Source organism: Trichechus manatus, unplaced genomic scaffold (genome assembly GCF_000243295.1).
Source record: "Trichechus manatus latirostris isolate Lorelei unplaced genomic scaffold, TriManLat1.0 scaffold00019, whole genome shotgun sequence".
Classification (NCBI taxonomy): Eukaryota; Metazoa; Chordata; class Mammalia; order Sirenia; family Trichechidae; genus Trichechus; species Trichechus manatus.
Window position 1 is genome coordinate 22,775,222 of NW_004443955.1, and position 14,207 is coordinate 22,789,428.

At 44.2% G+C, this 14,207-nt stretch overlaps 1 protein-coding gene across 2 annotated transcripts in view; it reads right to left on the minus strand.

Moving 5' to 3' along the window:
* The window catches only part of SLCO3A1 (solute carrier organic anion transporter family member 3A1), a 348,535-nt gene that overhangs the window by 12,870 nt on the left and 321,458 nt on the right, over window positions 1-14,207 (minus strand). For both annotated transcript variants that reach the window (XM_004372670.1, XM_004372669.2), the window contains exon 9: window positions 10,060-10,124. In XM_004372670.1, the coding sequence (XP_004372727.1) occupies window positions 10,060-10,124 (65 nt within the window). The remainder of the gene's footprint in view (window positions 1-10,059; window positions 10,125-14,207) is intronic.

The following is a 14,207-nucleotide window of genomic DNA, read 5'->3' on the forward strand; positions in this document are numbered from 1 at the left end:
CCACAATCCACATCACGCAGGCAGATAAATTGAGATCTGAAACCAGTTTAAATTATGGGTAGATTTGAGGACAAAAGGGACTAATTTGGTCTGTTCCTATGGCACAGTGGGATAACTCAGATCAAACCACCTTTTATAAAATGTTGTGATTAGCTTCCAAATGCCCCTTCCTCCCCTTCCTTCTGCCTCTTGTGACCTGTCTTATGGTCATTCAGGGGTAGAATTCTCGCCTTCCATGCAGGAGACCTAGGTTCGATTCCCGGCCAAAGCACCTCATGTGCAGCCAACATCCGTCTGTGGAGGCTTGTGTGTTGATATGATGCTGAACAGGTTTCAGCGGGGCTTCCAGACTAAGATGGACTAGGAAGAAAGGCCTGGCAATCTACTTCTGAAAATCAGTCAGTGAAAACCCTATGGATCACAATGGTCTGATCTGCAACCCATCAGGCAGCGTTTCATTTTGCTGTGCACGGGGTCACCATGAGTTGGGGGTCGACCTGACGACAGCTAAAAACAACAGCAACAACAACGCCTTCGTATACCTGTTTCTGGGGGAGGACTTTCGTAATAGTGGGTTGTCTTTAAAGCAGAGCATACTTGTATGTACTGAAGATACAATTTTATCTGCTATTGCCATGTTCCACTACCAGATGACGATACCCTGGAGGGAGTCAGAAAAAGCCTGTACACAGTTACAAATTAGAAAGCTAGGTGGCTAGGAAAGTTTTTCAAGTTACCCTCAATATTTTGGAGAGCATTTGCATAGAGATGAAAGAGGCTTTAACTTAAGGAGTCGAAACCAAGTCACTTGATCTCTCTGTGCCTCAGTTTCTTCATCTTTAAAATGGAGCCAATACCACCTGCCCCTCTCAGGACTCAGGTGAGAACTGATACAAATGAAAGTGTTATGCAAGTATATGGTTGGACCACGTGGCCAGAACTTTTGCTACCTTATCCATGCTATAATGGAGACATGAGGTGATGTTTTAGAATAAACACTGGGTGGAGTATCTTAAGTATAACCCTTACGAGATTCTTTATATATTTCTGAATAGAAGAAATATTGGCTTTCTTTCCCACCAGATTCATCTTTACCTTTTTATTGACTTACAGTTCTTTCCCAAAGGCGAGCCCAAACCATCAGGTCTAAATTCCAGGTGTGCAAAGAATACCAGTGATGAAGAACTAACTGGATCTTTTTCATCAGAGGCCTTTGTCTTTCTGAAACTCACCGAAGGAGTCTCACCCCTATGACTAATTCTCCCAGAGAGTCACTTGTTCTTGTATTTTTAGCACTGAGGTGGACCAGATAAAAGTGCAGATACCCCCTGCAAGTTGCTGGGACCTCAGAGACCAATGGGAGACTTCTATAGTATGAAGACTAAAGTAACTATTGTTTACTGACCCTTCGTGCTGTACAGGGTGCCGCACATACATTATGAATCCTCCCTCTGCAGCCCCACGTTGTTGTTCGCTGCAATCGAGTAGGCCCCAACTCACGGCAACCTCATGCACAACGGAACGAAATGCTGCCCATTCCTACACCATGTCCACAATAGGTTACAGATCAACCGTTGTGATCTGTAGGGTTTTCACTGGCTGATTTTCAGAAGTAGATCACCAGGCCTTTCTTCCTAGTCTGTCTTAGTCTGGAAGCTCCCCTGAAGCCTGTGGAGCATTAAAGCAACAAGCAAGCCTCCACTAACAGATGGGTGGGTGGCTGCGCATGAGGTGCACTGGTCGGGAATCGAACCCAGGTCTCCCGCATGAAGGTGAGAATCTACCACTGAACCACCAGTGTCCCATACCCCGCTTATTTTACAGACAAAGAACCGAGGTTGAGAGATGTTCATCATTTGTTTGAAGTTTACTATTTCAAAACCTCAAACTCAATAATCCCCTTTGTTCTCAAGATTTCAGAGCTCTTATCAGGATTTCCAGGGCTACAGAAAGCACTCTACTACCCTTCTGCTAAACTCCTGGGAGCAGCTGGGGCGTGGAGGCCTGGTTTTGTGCGGAAGGTGAAATGCACGTGGGTTCTGATCTTTGCGAAGTGTGGCAGTGCTCCCTTCTCCTTGGCAGTTACTGCGCCGAGAAAGCTGGGAGACTGTTATTTTGTAAACAAACTCTCTCAGTATTTGGCAGAACACCTCATGCAGTAGTGACTGAAACTTGTCAGGGGGAGAGAGGCGGAGCTGCTGCTTTTTCCAGAGACCGAACGCGAGACCTGAGGTTGCTTGGTGGCAGGGAAGAAATGTGAGTTTTAGAACCAGAGATCGCTGCTGATTTTGGATTCAAATTCTGCCACCTGGGGACTATGGGACCCTGGGCAAGTGACTCAACTGTACTGGGCCTCAGTTTCATTGTTTATAAAATGGGCACAGTAATACCTCCTTGCAGAGTTTTTGTAAGGACTGAATGACACCCTGTGTGAAGCCCCCACACAGAGCGGGCTCTCAAATTTGGTTCCCTTCCTTTTTCTTTGGTTTTGTCCTATCTCCCTTTGGGTAAATGAAAATCCGTCCTCTTTTAAATTGCCACCTCTAGAGAAAGAGCTACAGAACATCTTTCAAGCACAGATTTAGGAAATAACCCCGACTGACAACGGTTCTTTGCGTCCAAAGAATGAGTCAGCGTTGGAGGATTGTCAGGTGCTTCCAGAAGGGAGGCCACGTGGGTGAGGTGTAGTTTAGCCTATTCCTGCTTTGAGCATCTTCACTTCTGTTATGTCCTTAACCCACTGCCCACTGCCGCTGAGTCGACTCTGACTCAGCGACACTACAGGACAGAGGAGAACTGCCCCAAAGGGTTTCCAAGGCTGTGAATCTTTACAGAAGCAGACTGCCACATCTTTCTCCCGCACAGTGGCTAACGGGTTCGAACTGCCTACCTTTTGGTTGGCAGCCGAGCATTTAACCACTTCGCCACTAGGGCTCCTCTTAAGTTAAAAAAAAACCCTGTTGCCATCGAGTCGGCTCCAACTCATGGCGGCCCCATGTGGGTCAGAGTAGAACTGTGTTCCATGGCTCAGTGGCTGATTTTTCAGAAGTAGACTGCCAGGCTTTTCTTCTGAGTCCCCTCTGGGTGGACTCGAACTTTTAGCCTTTCGGTTAGCAGCCAAGCGCATTAACCGTTGACACCACTTAGGGACTCTATGCTCTTAGTTATGTAAGGATTAAGGAGGGAGGCAATGATGATGTAGTAATTGCTTTAGAAATTGTATATTATGGAAGAAGCCTCTCCTCCCTGGAGCTTGTGGGAGCAGTTCTCTCCCTTTTTCCTTCTCTCTTCCCTCAGTCTCCTGTGGAGAAATTCGCTAACCAAGTAGGCATTAACTAGAGTTCCCCCATAGGGGCGCTGACAAACCCCCGAATGCTGAGGAAGCTATCCAGAAGCTCACTGCTGTTACGTGCTATTACGGAGAATATTAAAAGGATTGAATCTTACTTTCTATTCCACTCTGGCCCAAATTGCAGCAATATATATTTCCATGCAGAAATTGCAGCACTGTTTAAGGAAATTATCTCCACTTCCCTGGAATCTATTAACAGAGATTAAGCCTTAGGGTCTCCTAGTTTGGCTATTTCACTCGTTTCCCTGGTTGAAAAGGCTGGGCTTCTTTACTCTCTTTGGTCTAAACTTAAAAGTGAATCGAAAGGCTTTTGTAAGAAAAATAAATTCACATTCCTTTGTGGGACAAAGTAGAAGTGGTCATTTACATTTAAAAGATATCTGTTTCTTACCAGCTTACCTGTCAAGACATGAATTCACCACAGAATCTCTATTCAACCTGTGGAACTGCTGTTAGGTCCAGCACAACCTAGACAGGGGGAGGTCGGAAAGCACATTTTCCTGCAGAAATGAGTGAGTTTCTTGCTCCAGCAATGCCAAGAAAGATATGAAACAGCTGAGACCTGCAAGTATCTTCCCTGGACACTTGACATTTAGTTTTCTGAAATCCAAGCAGTCTGGGGGAGCTACTGTGTTCTCATCTCATTCCTGGGCACCTTGTTACAGTAACTGAGGCTCAGTGAGGCTAAATAACCTGCCAAAGGCCACGTGGTTAGTAATGACAGAGCTGGATTCAAACCCAGCTGTGCCTGGCTGCAGAGGGGTTCATGGTAAACACGGGTGTCCCCTTAGCACAGGTCAGGAAGCAGATCCTGGGGGATGCAGATACATCAAGAGGCCGGGCACACTGATGAGACAGCCTGCCGCTTAAGAAATGTGTGCTGAATAAACACGCAATCCCTGCCATTGTATCTCACTCCTTTCCACCCCATGGCCGGGGTCCCAGAGCACCCTGTGGTGCCTTCTTCCAAAGCGCTTGTGTGACATGTGTATTTCTCCCACTTACCCGTAAACGTCTTTGTACTCAAGACTATGTGCACAGTAGGAGCTCAGTAAACATTTGATAAGCCACATCAGGAGTCTGAGATGCTCTTTCCCTGGAGTAACTCACCAATCACCCAAGACCATAGGCCATGTCTGCTCAGGATTGACACCTGCATAAGGAGGTGCACTCAATGCTTTTTGCTTAGCGAATGGCTCTGGAAAACCAGAAGCAAGCATTTGTGGGTGCAGAGTTTGAGATGGGGAGGCTGGCCCAGCACTCATAATACCCTTGAGACGCTTTATTAATTACTTCCGGTGTCTTATTCTTTAAACTGCTCCTCCACAGGCCCAGTCATAGGGCTCAGAACCTCCTCAGCTTTGTCTTGAGCTTTTGCTTTCATTTCCATAATCGGGTGGGGGGAGAGGGGTGGTTCCATAGATGTTGCCTCTACAATATTGCATGCCTTTGTCCTTGCCTTTCAATCACACTGCTCTGCCCCAAGTCACCTTCTTCTGACCTCAACAGGTTGTGGCTAACTGCCTTGCACTCTACCAACGACCTTGTACATTGCCCCCAGGCAAGTCTTCCTAAATCAGAATTCTGCAGGTACATTCACTCTCCTATCAAAAGCCATCATTGGCTTCATATTGACTACTACTTAGCCAAGTAAAATCTTTTCCCTTAGACATTCCAATTCCTTATAACTCTTCTAACCTTATACACCCCCCCCACACACACTTGCTTCTTTCTCCTACTAGAGGCTGTTGAAAGCAGGACACTGGCTCCTGTTTATTTTTATATTCTTTGCAGCACTTAGAACAGTGCCTTGGACATAGAATCCTGACAGATATTTGTTTCAGTGAAGGTTCCTACGTGGTGCAAGTGGTTTGCACTCCCCTGCTAACCTGAAGGTTAGTGGTTCAAATCTACCCGGTCACCCTGTGGCAGAAAGGCCTGGTGATCTGAATCTGTAAAGATGACAGCCAAGAAAACCCTATGGAGCAGTTCTACTCTGTAACACATGGGGCTGCCATGAGTTGGAATCAACTTGACAGCAATGGGTTTGGTTTTGGGGCTTTAACATCCACGGCATGCAGTCGCTCCAGGAGCAAGATTCTAAATCAGACCTGGGAGCAGATGATTTGCCCACACCTAGAAAGAAAAGCAGTGGCTGTGACCTTTAAAAAAGGCTGAAGAACGATGGGCTTGATAATACCAGGAATTCTGCTATGAGCAGATGGTTCAGTTGATTCTGAATTTACCGACTCTTTTCCAGCTCAGTATCGCCCTCCCCACCCCCTCCAACTTCTGCCACTGTCCTGGGAGACCTGCACTTCGCCACAGACACCTCATTCCACACCTGGCCTTTCTACAACTTGTCCTCCTTAGTAGCGAGGCTCTTCACCCACATTCCGCTCTGGTCTTTCTTCAGAACTGCTCCACCTCTGTCGTCTCAAATTCAGACAAGACATCTTTGACCACCACCTCCTATTCTCTTTTTCCATTATATTGTATTAATACATCCAGTTGTTGTTGTTAGCTGCCATCAAGTTGGCCCCCAACTCATGGCAACCCCCTGCACAACAGAAGGAAACACTGCCTGGTCCTGGGCCATCCCCATGATCAGCTGTGGATATGACCATTGTGATCCATAGGATTTTCACTGACTGATTTTCGGAAGTAGATTGCCAGGCCTTTCTTCCTAGTTCCTCTTAGTCTGGAAGCTCCCCTGAAACCTGTTCAGCATCACAGCAGCACTGACAGATGGTGGTGGCTGCACCCCAGGCACTGTGGTCAATCACTGTAGTAGCCCTTCGGCCATCGTGCTCAATTGCTTTGCTTCCATCGCACCTGCCCACAAACCCTCGTGCTCGGTTGATACCCCCAGCCGCTTCCTGCTTCTACTCCAGGGCTGCTGAGGGCAGCTGGGGAAGCTACTGGCACCACGCTGACTGGTGCCACCACAGTACCTGCCTCCACCCTTTCCACCAACTCCTTTCCATTGGTGTGTAAAGCAGCTCCTTTCCTCACCTCCAGGCGTTTTCCCTTTTCAGTCCCTCTGTCTAACATGTTCTCTCCTTCCTGGTCATCTGGATAACTCTTAGCTCTCAGCATAGACAGGATGTCTTTCCACACCCATGCCCCTGCCCTGTCATCCAAGGGCAAGGTTCAGTGGCCTTTCCACACATCCCACTGAGCCTGTGCTGACTCCATTATGAATCCTGTCACACTGAACTGTGATACTCCCAACATGGGGCCTAGCATAAAGGATGAACAAAACAATGTCATGAATCTGATTTCTTGCTTGGTCCCTCATTAACAATAATGGTGATTAATTTTATTGGGTGCTGCAGAAAAGGGAATTAGGTCATATGCAAGGACTTTTTGATAAGCTGCTTTCAATTAAAAGATGGAACTGTGTCAGAATCTTCTAGAGCAGGGTATTTCAAACTGTGATTTGTGACTCATAATGGGAGACAAAATCAATATAGTGGGCTGTGACTGACATTTTTAAAAAGCATGAAATAGAATAAGAGCGAATGGAAGAGAGAGAATAAAAGAAAATATCAGAGCACATCAAACCATTAAGGGTCATAGAGCAAACGGTTAATGTGCTCAGCTGCTAATTAAAAGGCTGGAGGTTTGAGTCCACCCAGAGGTGCCTTGGAAGAAAGGCCTGGCAAACTACTTTAAAAAAATCAGCCATTGAAAACTTTACGGAGCACAGTTCTACTCTGAACCCATGTGGTCGCCGTGAGTCGGAACTGACTCGACAGCAACTGTTTTTTTTTTCCATTTTTTCATGGAATTTTTGTTTCAGCTCTATGTATACACATGTTTGTACTGGGCCATAAGGTAAAATTTATCTCTTGCTATGGATTACAGTCACAGAAGTTTGAAAAACACTGTTCTAGATCATGCCTGGCTAATTATTCCTGGAGCAGACACACAAATACTGAAAAGGCTTTAGAGCAACATAGATGATCTTAGTATCAAACTGTGCATGGCTTATAATTCAGTTTTCCCTTTAATCATCCTACAGTTTTCATTAACTTTTCAGAAATAGCTTGCAAAAGTTTTTTCAACTTGCACTATCAAAACTATTCTGAAGGCCTTTCAGCCAAACAACAGACAGGCCCATAAAATAAGACGGTAACACCCTACAGCATCAGCTCCTTAGAACAATCAATTACATGAGATCAAAAGGATAACATCTGCCAAAAGCAAAGATGAGAAGGCAGAAGGAGTGAAAAATCTGGACAAAAGGTAACAGGGAACTCAGGGTGGAAACGGGGAGAGTGCTGACACATTGTGCAGAATGTAGCCAATGTCATGGAACACTTTCCGTACAAACTATCAGATGGGAAACTAATTTGCTCTGTAAACTTTCACCTAAAGAGCAATAAAAAATTAAAAAACACAAACAAACAAACAAAAACCCCATTCTGAAAGGTAAATATTTCTTTCCAACTGTATTGAGACTTAGCATCCGTTTAGAGATGCACAGACCTCCACAGTAACTCTACAGATGGGGCTCCCACCTTCCCCCGTCAGCCCTGGAAGGACTCTTAGGGACAGGGCCATACTCACTCACCTCTGTATGCTCCACGGAGCTTGGAACACGCTAGATGCTCAGCAAATGTCAACTTGTAGCATGAACTATATGTGGGATGGTTTCACCATTTTCAGAAATCAGGGTCCCCAACTTCCTAGCCAATATTACACATCCTTCCACCTACCAGTCCATCCCACCATCTGGGATGGCAGTGGGGGGCATGGTGACACATTCCTTATTCATTCTACTCTCGTAAATATAAGAAAAACAATCAGCGTAATTATAACTCCGTATGATTGGCAGATTTCTGCAGGCTTGTGCAGCTTCCTAGGAAGGCTCTTATTTTTATTCTCTATTTTGTCTTACTTTTATATGAACTCTGAACTTGTTTTAGCTGAGGCATCTTTACAGACCTAGGGCATTTCTATTTTCCATGAAATAGAAATAAGACAGAGACGCCATTAAAAATTTCATATGTGTATCAACGTAACATGGATTGACAGTGGTTAAGAAGGATTCTGAGGCCTTGTCGCAGGCACAGCAGGAATGATCACAATGATTGACTGGAAATTACTGGCTACAGGCACAGGAGAAAGGTCAGGAGGGGCGTATACCACATTTCCCCCAGGTAGGAATGTAACTTTATTAACAGATCTAACGGGAAATACCTTTCTTTTTCCATATATCAATTGTATAAGAATTAATATCATTATGTAAGTAATATATATATCTAGGTATTCACTTTAAAATGCTATTGATACAATATCATTTACAGTGAAACCTGAGAAGCCAGAACTCAATGGGACTGTCTTGTTTTTCTGGGTCTCTCAAGCCTTCTGCTTTGACAGGATGCAGTCTTAGCACTTACCTATTGGTCTCTGTTAGTGGAAAATGTTTGCGTTTTCCTTCTTTGATAGGTTCCTACCTTGCACAGGTTCTGGCTTTCGCAGGTTTTACCATATAGCTTCATAACTCAAAGATAATCACTGTTAACATTTAGATGTCTAGTTTTCTAATATTTTTCCATGTTTATATATACTTTAAAAACATCTGATATCTATTACATTATATACCTCTTTTTTCCTCTCCACATACCACGTGGCCCTTTCCAAGTCTGTATATATTTTTCTTTACAGAGTTTTAAAGGGGAACATAAAATCTACTGGAATCATAAACCATAATTTATTTAAATGACTCTAAGCCATTGGACTTTTGGGTTGTTGCCAATTTTTCACATTTATAAGCATTTTTATAAATATTTTTGTAGCTAAGTTTATGTGCTTATCCATGAGTATATACTTGGAAAGAGGAATTTAATTTTTACTCTGAAAATACAAGCCACAGTTATTTCCCATTGCACATTAATTTACAATTTAAAGTCCATTAAAGAAAATCACTTCCCTATTATTCAAGAAAAAAATATAGTTACCCTGTCTTGACTTCGGCCTTGACAAAGGGATGTTCATAAAGCAACAGCGTGATCCAGGGGAAAGGGCAGGGCCCCGCTGAGAGTCAGGCTCTCTGGGTGGCCATCCCAGCTTCCCCGGAGCCAGTCCACAAGGCCCTGGGTGAATCATTGACTATTCACATTCTCTGTTTTCCCATCTTAACAAAGACAGGGTTAGACTTTATTCCTTTTATCCATACGAAACATTAGAAAGTAGCTCAACAGCATGAAGGTCACATTTGTCCCATCCCAGAAACGCAAGGTAAATACATGAAATCAGTTTGCAAAAATTTAAAGGGTGCAAAGTATTTCCATCTGCGAGGCAATGTGAGAACGCCTCTCTCTCTCGCCCAGCTGGCAGCCCTAGAAATGAAGCATTTCACAAGCTGCTCATGGGTGGCTTGATGAGGATGCCAAATTATACTACCATTTTTTTTCCCCTTTTGGTGCCATCACTGTTCCCCTTTACGCCACTGGGGATTCAGGGTGGCATGAAGATAAGCTGGTATAAATGAAAACTTTGCAATATCCAGGGAACACCTGAGTTTACGTCTCATTCAGAGTAAAATTTGCAGAAGTAAAAGCTTCTGTCGCTTACTAATAATTGAACTTCACAGAAAAGGGAAACAAACCCAAGAAATGGGACCATTTCACTGATATTTACTCACCTGGTAATAAGCAATCAATTCATTACTGAAAGAATGAAGAGATAATACGTACCCAACAAACGAAGGAGGAGAAAAAGAACTCCCAGGGCGTAAGACTTGAGTTCAGGGCTGACTGTCCTATGTGCAAAGAGTTGAAGAGGAAAAAAAAAGATTCTTATCACCCCACTTTATTTAATAGACCCCAGAGTCATTCCATGCTGTCCATCAGACCCCTTCTTTAGAACTAATAGTTTTTTTGTTTCCCTGTCTAAAGTCTGAAAAATAACTGCTACTGCAATGACAAGATAGGCTTAGGAATGTAACAGTGTTTTAATAACTGGAGCTAATCTTGTCATTCAAAGGACAGAATGCAAATTCGGTCCACAAAGTTTTCATTTAAAGACATTCTGCTTTTGCTGGGGCAGGGGAGCATGTTATGTTAGTGGGGCACATGTATTGGGGAAATATCAACTGGGAAAACCATTCCCCTTATGCTTTCTGGAAAAGAGGGCAGATCCATTAACACCTTTGTCATCTTCAGGTCGCACTGTGAAATCAACCAGACCAGCATGGTTTGACACCCTGGGTGGACCATCTGTGAAATACAACCATTCATCTACATTAAGTTTCAGTATATTTTAAATTGGGAAAGGTACCTTCGCATGGTCTCAATTCTTTATCGTAAACTGAATTCAATCTCCCTGGTCTTGGTTTACCCTAAAGTGGTCCCTTAGAATGATCTCCTGGCTCATTTTTGAGCACGCTCGTGTCAACGGGTTTGGTTTAGTTTTTTGGTCTCAGTGTACTGCTTTCTGGGATTCTTGAGAGCTACAGTAGAGCTACCATTTTCGTCTATCACTGTTGTGTTGTTATTGGGTGCTGTGGAGTCAAAACCAAAGATATACCCACCCGAAGCTCAAACCAGGTGGTAGGTCATTGGATGGATGCTACTGGATGGTTGGGATGAATGACAAAATTTAATCCATTACAGTATTGAAATCCCACTGGTAACTTGAATTCTAACATTTATTTTCTACAGAACTTACTGCTAAGAATCACATGGGTCTTCCTAGTCTGAGTAGGAAATGATGACTGATTCCAGAAAATGGGTCCACGTGGCTGATAACGTGATATCTCCTTTGTAATGCTTCCTACACTTGTAACTAGCATTTATTAAACGCTCGTCTTCTCTCCTTGAGGACAGAAAATATTTGTATCTTTCTTGTCATCGTAACTTCAAAACCTAGCATAGTGTCTATTGTACTCTTTATAATTGAAAAGAAAGTGTATTTCCCCAAGAATAACACATCTTTAGCTTTCCTCGAGAATCTCAGAAATGAGGACAAAGATTTCAAAAACTAGATCCACATCCTTTTGGTCTGGCCATGTCATTTGGCCTACCATTGTTGTTGTGTTGTTACTGGGTGCCATGCCGGCGCAGAGCATGTGCTGAGTGAACATATAAAGGGATGGATGGGCGGGCAATGCCTCCCACTTTTGACATGGGGCAGGCTTATCTCTGGCTTGGTGGTGAAGGAGCATGAAGAGGGAGATAATTCACCAACCCCACGCTCGTGTGCCTCAGGTCATTCTGAGTACCACTGGCAGTGAACCTGCCTCTAATCCAATCCCGATCATGAGTCTCTAGGGAAGAGAAAGAGGTAAAACACACAGCTATGCCCCTGAGGAGCACCTGGCTAGAGTCAGAGACAGTTCCAGTGTGACTGAGCCTTTAGAAGCAACCAGGAGCATTTGAGTATGGCTGTAAGACTAGGAAGACCTACTTGATCCAGGGAAGGCCTAGCAAGAAATTCTGTAGAAAATAAATGTTAGAAGTCAAGTTACCAATAGGGTTTCAATACTGTAATGGATTCAATTGTGTCATCCATCCCAACCACCCAATAGCATCCATCCAATGACCTGTTACCTGGTTTGAACTTCAGGTGGGTATATCTTTGGTTTCGACTCCACGACACCCAATAACAACACAGCAACAATGGTAGACCAAAAGACACCGCCAAACCAAAAGGACGTGGACAAGTTTTTGAAATCTTTGCCCTCATTTCTGAGATTCTCAGGGAAAGCTAAAGATGTGTTATGCTTGGGAAAGGACACATTTCTTCTCAGTTACAAAGAGTACAACAGAGGTAAGTAATCCCAGGGCCGTAGGTGCAGAAACCACTTTCTGGCTGACTAAGCCAGACACCTGTATGATATCAACAACGTCCAGACAGAAACACAGCTCTTTAGAGTACGCTTGTTACAATATTCATGTTCATTATCAGCTCCTTGGTTCTAATTTTTATACATTCATTTGAAGGTATTGACTTGAAAGACACATAAATAAAGGCAAAGCCTCCTTATCAAAAAAGCATCCTAGTCTAATGAGCTAGATTATTTATCACCTGAAATTTGATTTCCTTTTAGCTATCCTGTCACAACGAACAAAGTGAGCAAGGTATTAAGATCTCTCTTCATATCCTGTTGGGAAAGTGGCTCCCACTGGAGGAATAATCCTTCTCGGATCTAGTTATACAGAAATAGGGGGCTCAGATCTGCATGTTATTGAAAGTTCCCAGCAAGACCAGGGATGTGACATCGGCTCCATAACTTACTAACTGGTGACCTTGAGTAAACTGTTTAATCTCTCTCTGAACCTCCACTGCCCCATCTCTAAAAGGGGAATAATACTAACAAAAATGTAAATACAGTAAGTTAAAAACTGGCCCTTAATAGGGGCTTGGTGAACATCAGCTTTTCTCCTCTCTTGTGGACAGTCTGAGCACTGTTGTCAGCAGGACGCTCCGGGCTAGCCTGAGAATGAGGCATTGATGTTCAGTGGTAGAATTTTCACTTTCCATGAGGGAGATCGGGTTCGATTCCCAGTCAATGCAACTCATGCGCTGCCACCACTTAGCTGTAAGTGGAGACTTGCGTGTTGCTATGATGCTGAACAGGTTTCAGTGGAGCTTCCAGACTAAGATGGACTAGGAAAAAAGGCCTGGCAATCTACTTTCGAAAATCAGCCCATGAAAACCCTGTGCATCACAATGGTCACATCCATAAGCAATCACCGGGATGGTGCAGGACCAGGCAGAGTTTTGCTCCGTTGTGCATGGGGTCACCAGAGTCAGGGGGCAAACTGACAACAGCTAACAACAACAACAGCCTGACAGTGGGTGCATCACCTGGCACTGGGCAGGGGCTGCCATATATCTGGGCCATGGCTCAGGCTGCTTGTGCCCTTTGCCTGCCTGAATGTCTATAACGGCAAGTAAGACTAGGAAGGAGACTGGACAGATGCTACCTTGGCCTTCCCAGTGAGCATACCGCATGAGCATGTGTCTTCAGTAGGTGAGCCTGGGGGCCAGAGTTATGAGCTGGACAACGCCCACCCTAGATCATTTAGGGAGCCCTGGTGGCGCAGTGGTTAAGAGCTCAGGCTGCTAACCAAAAGGCCGGCAGCTTGAATCCACCAGCTGCTCCTTGGAAACCCTACAGGTTCTACTCTGTCCTACAGGGTCGCTATGAGCTGGAATTAACTCAACGGTAACGGGTTTGGTGGCACAGTGGTTAAGCACTCGACTGCTAAGTGAAAGGTTTGCAGTTTGAACTCACCAATCGCTCCTCGGGAGAAAGATGTGGCACTCTGCTTCCATGAAGATTACAGCCTTGGAAACCCTATGGAGGCAGTTCCACTCTGTCCTATAGCATCGCTATGAGTCGGACTCGACTCGACTGCAATGGATATGGGTTGGGTTGCTGATCATTTACAAGGGATCAGACATTCCCTGAAAATCTCCAAGAGCTGTTTGTCAAACCGAGGCTTTGGAAGGGATTAAGATTTCAACACATTTGCTGTGTTTGTCTGCCAGTCACGACTGCTCATCTCCTAGAGGCTGTGTTTTTGCAGGAGTGTGATGGGGAGAGGACAAAGGCTAGTCACTGCTAATGGTGGTAAGGGGCATTTTCTCTGCTTCTTGGGGCCTTTTGTGTGTGAATATCACACAATAAAATTTCCTGAGAATTTCTAATAAGAACAATAAACTACCCACAATGCTGCCACCCTAAACCCATACTTGAGATCTGATAGGTTTTGTCCATATGCATATTATACATAATCAGCCTGCATATATAGTTTTAAATTCAATGGCTCATTTCATAAACATTTTTCATATTCTTAAGAGTTTTCATATCGTTACACTGAACTGCAGTACCATA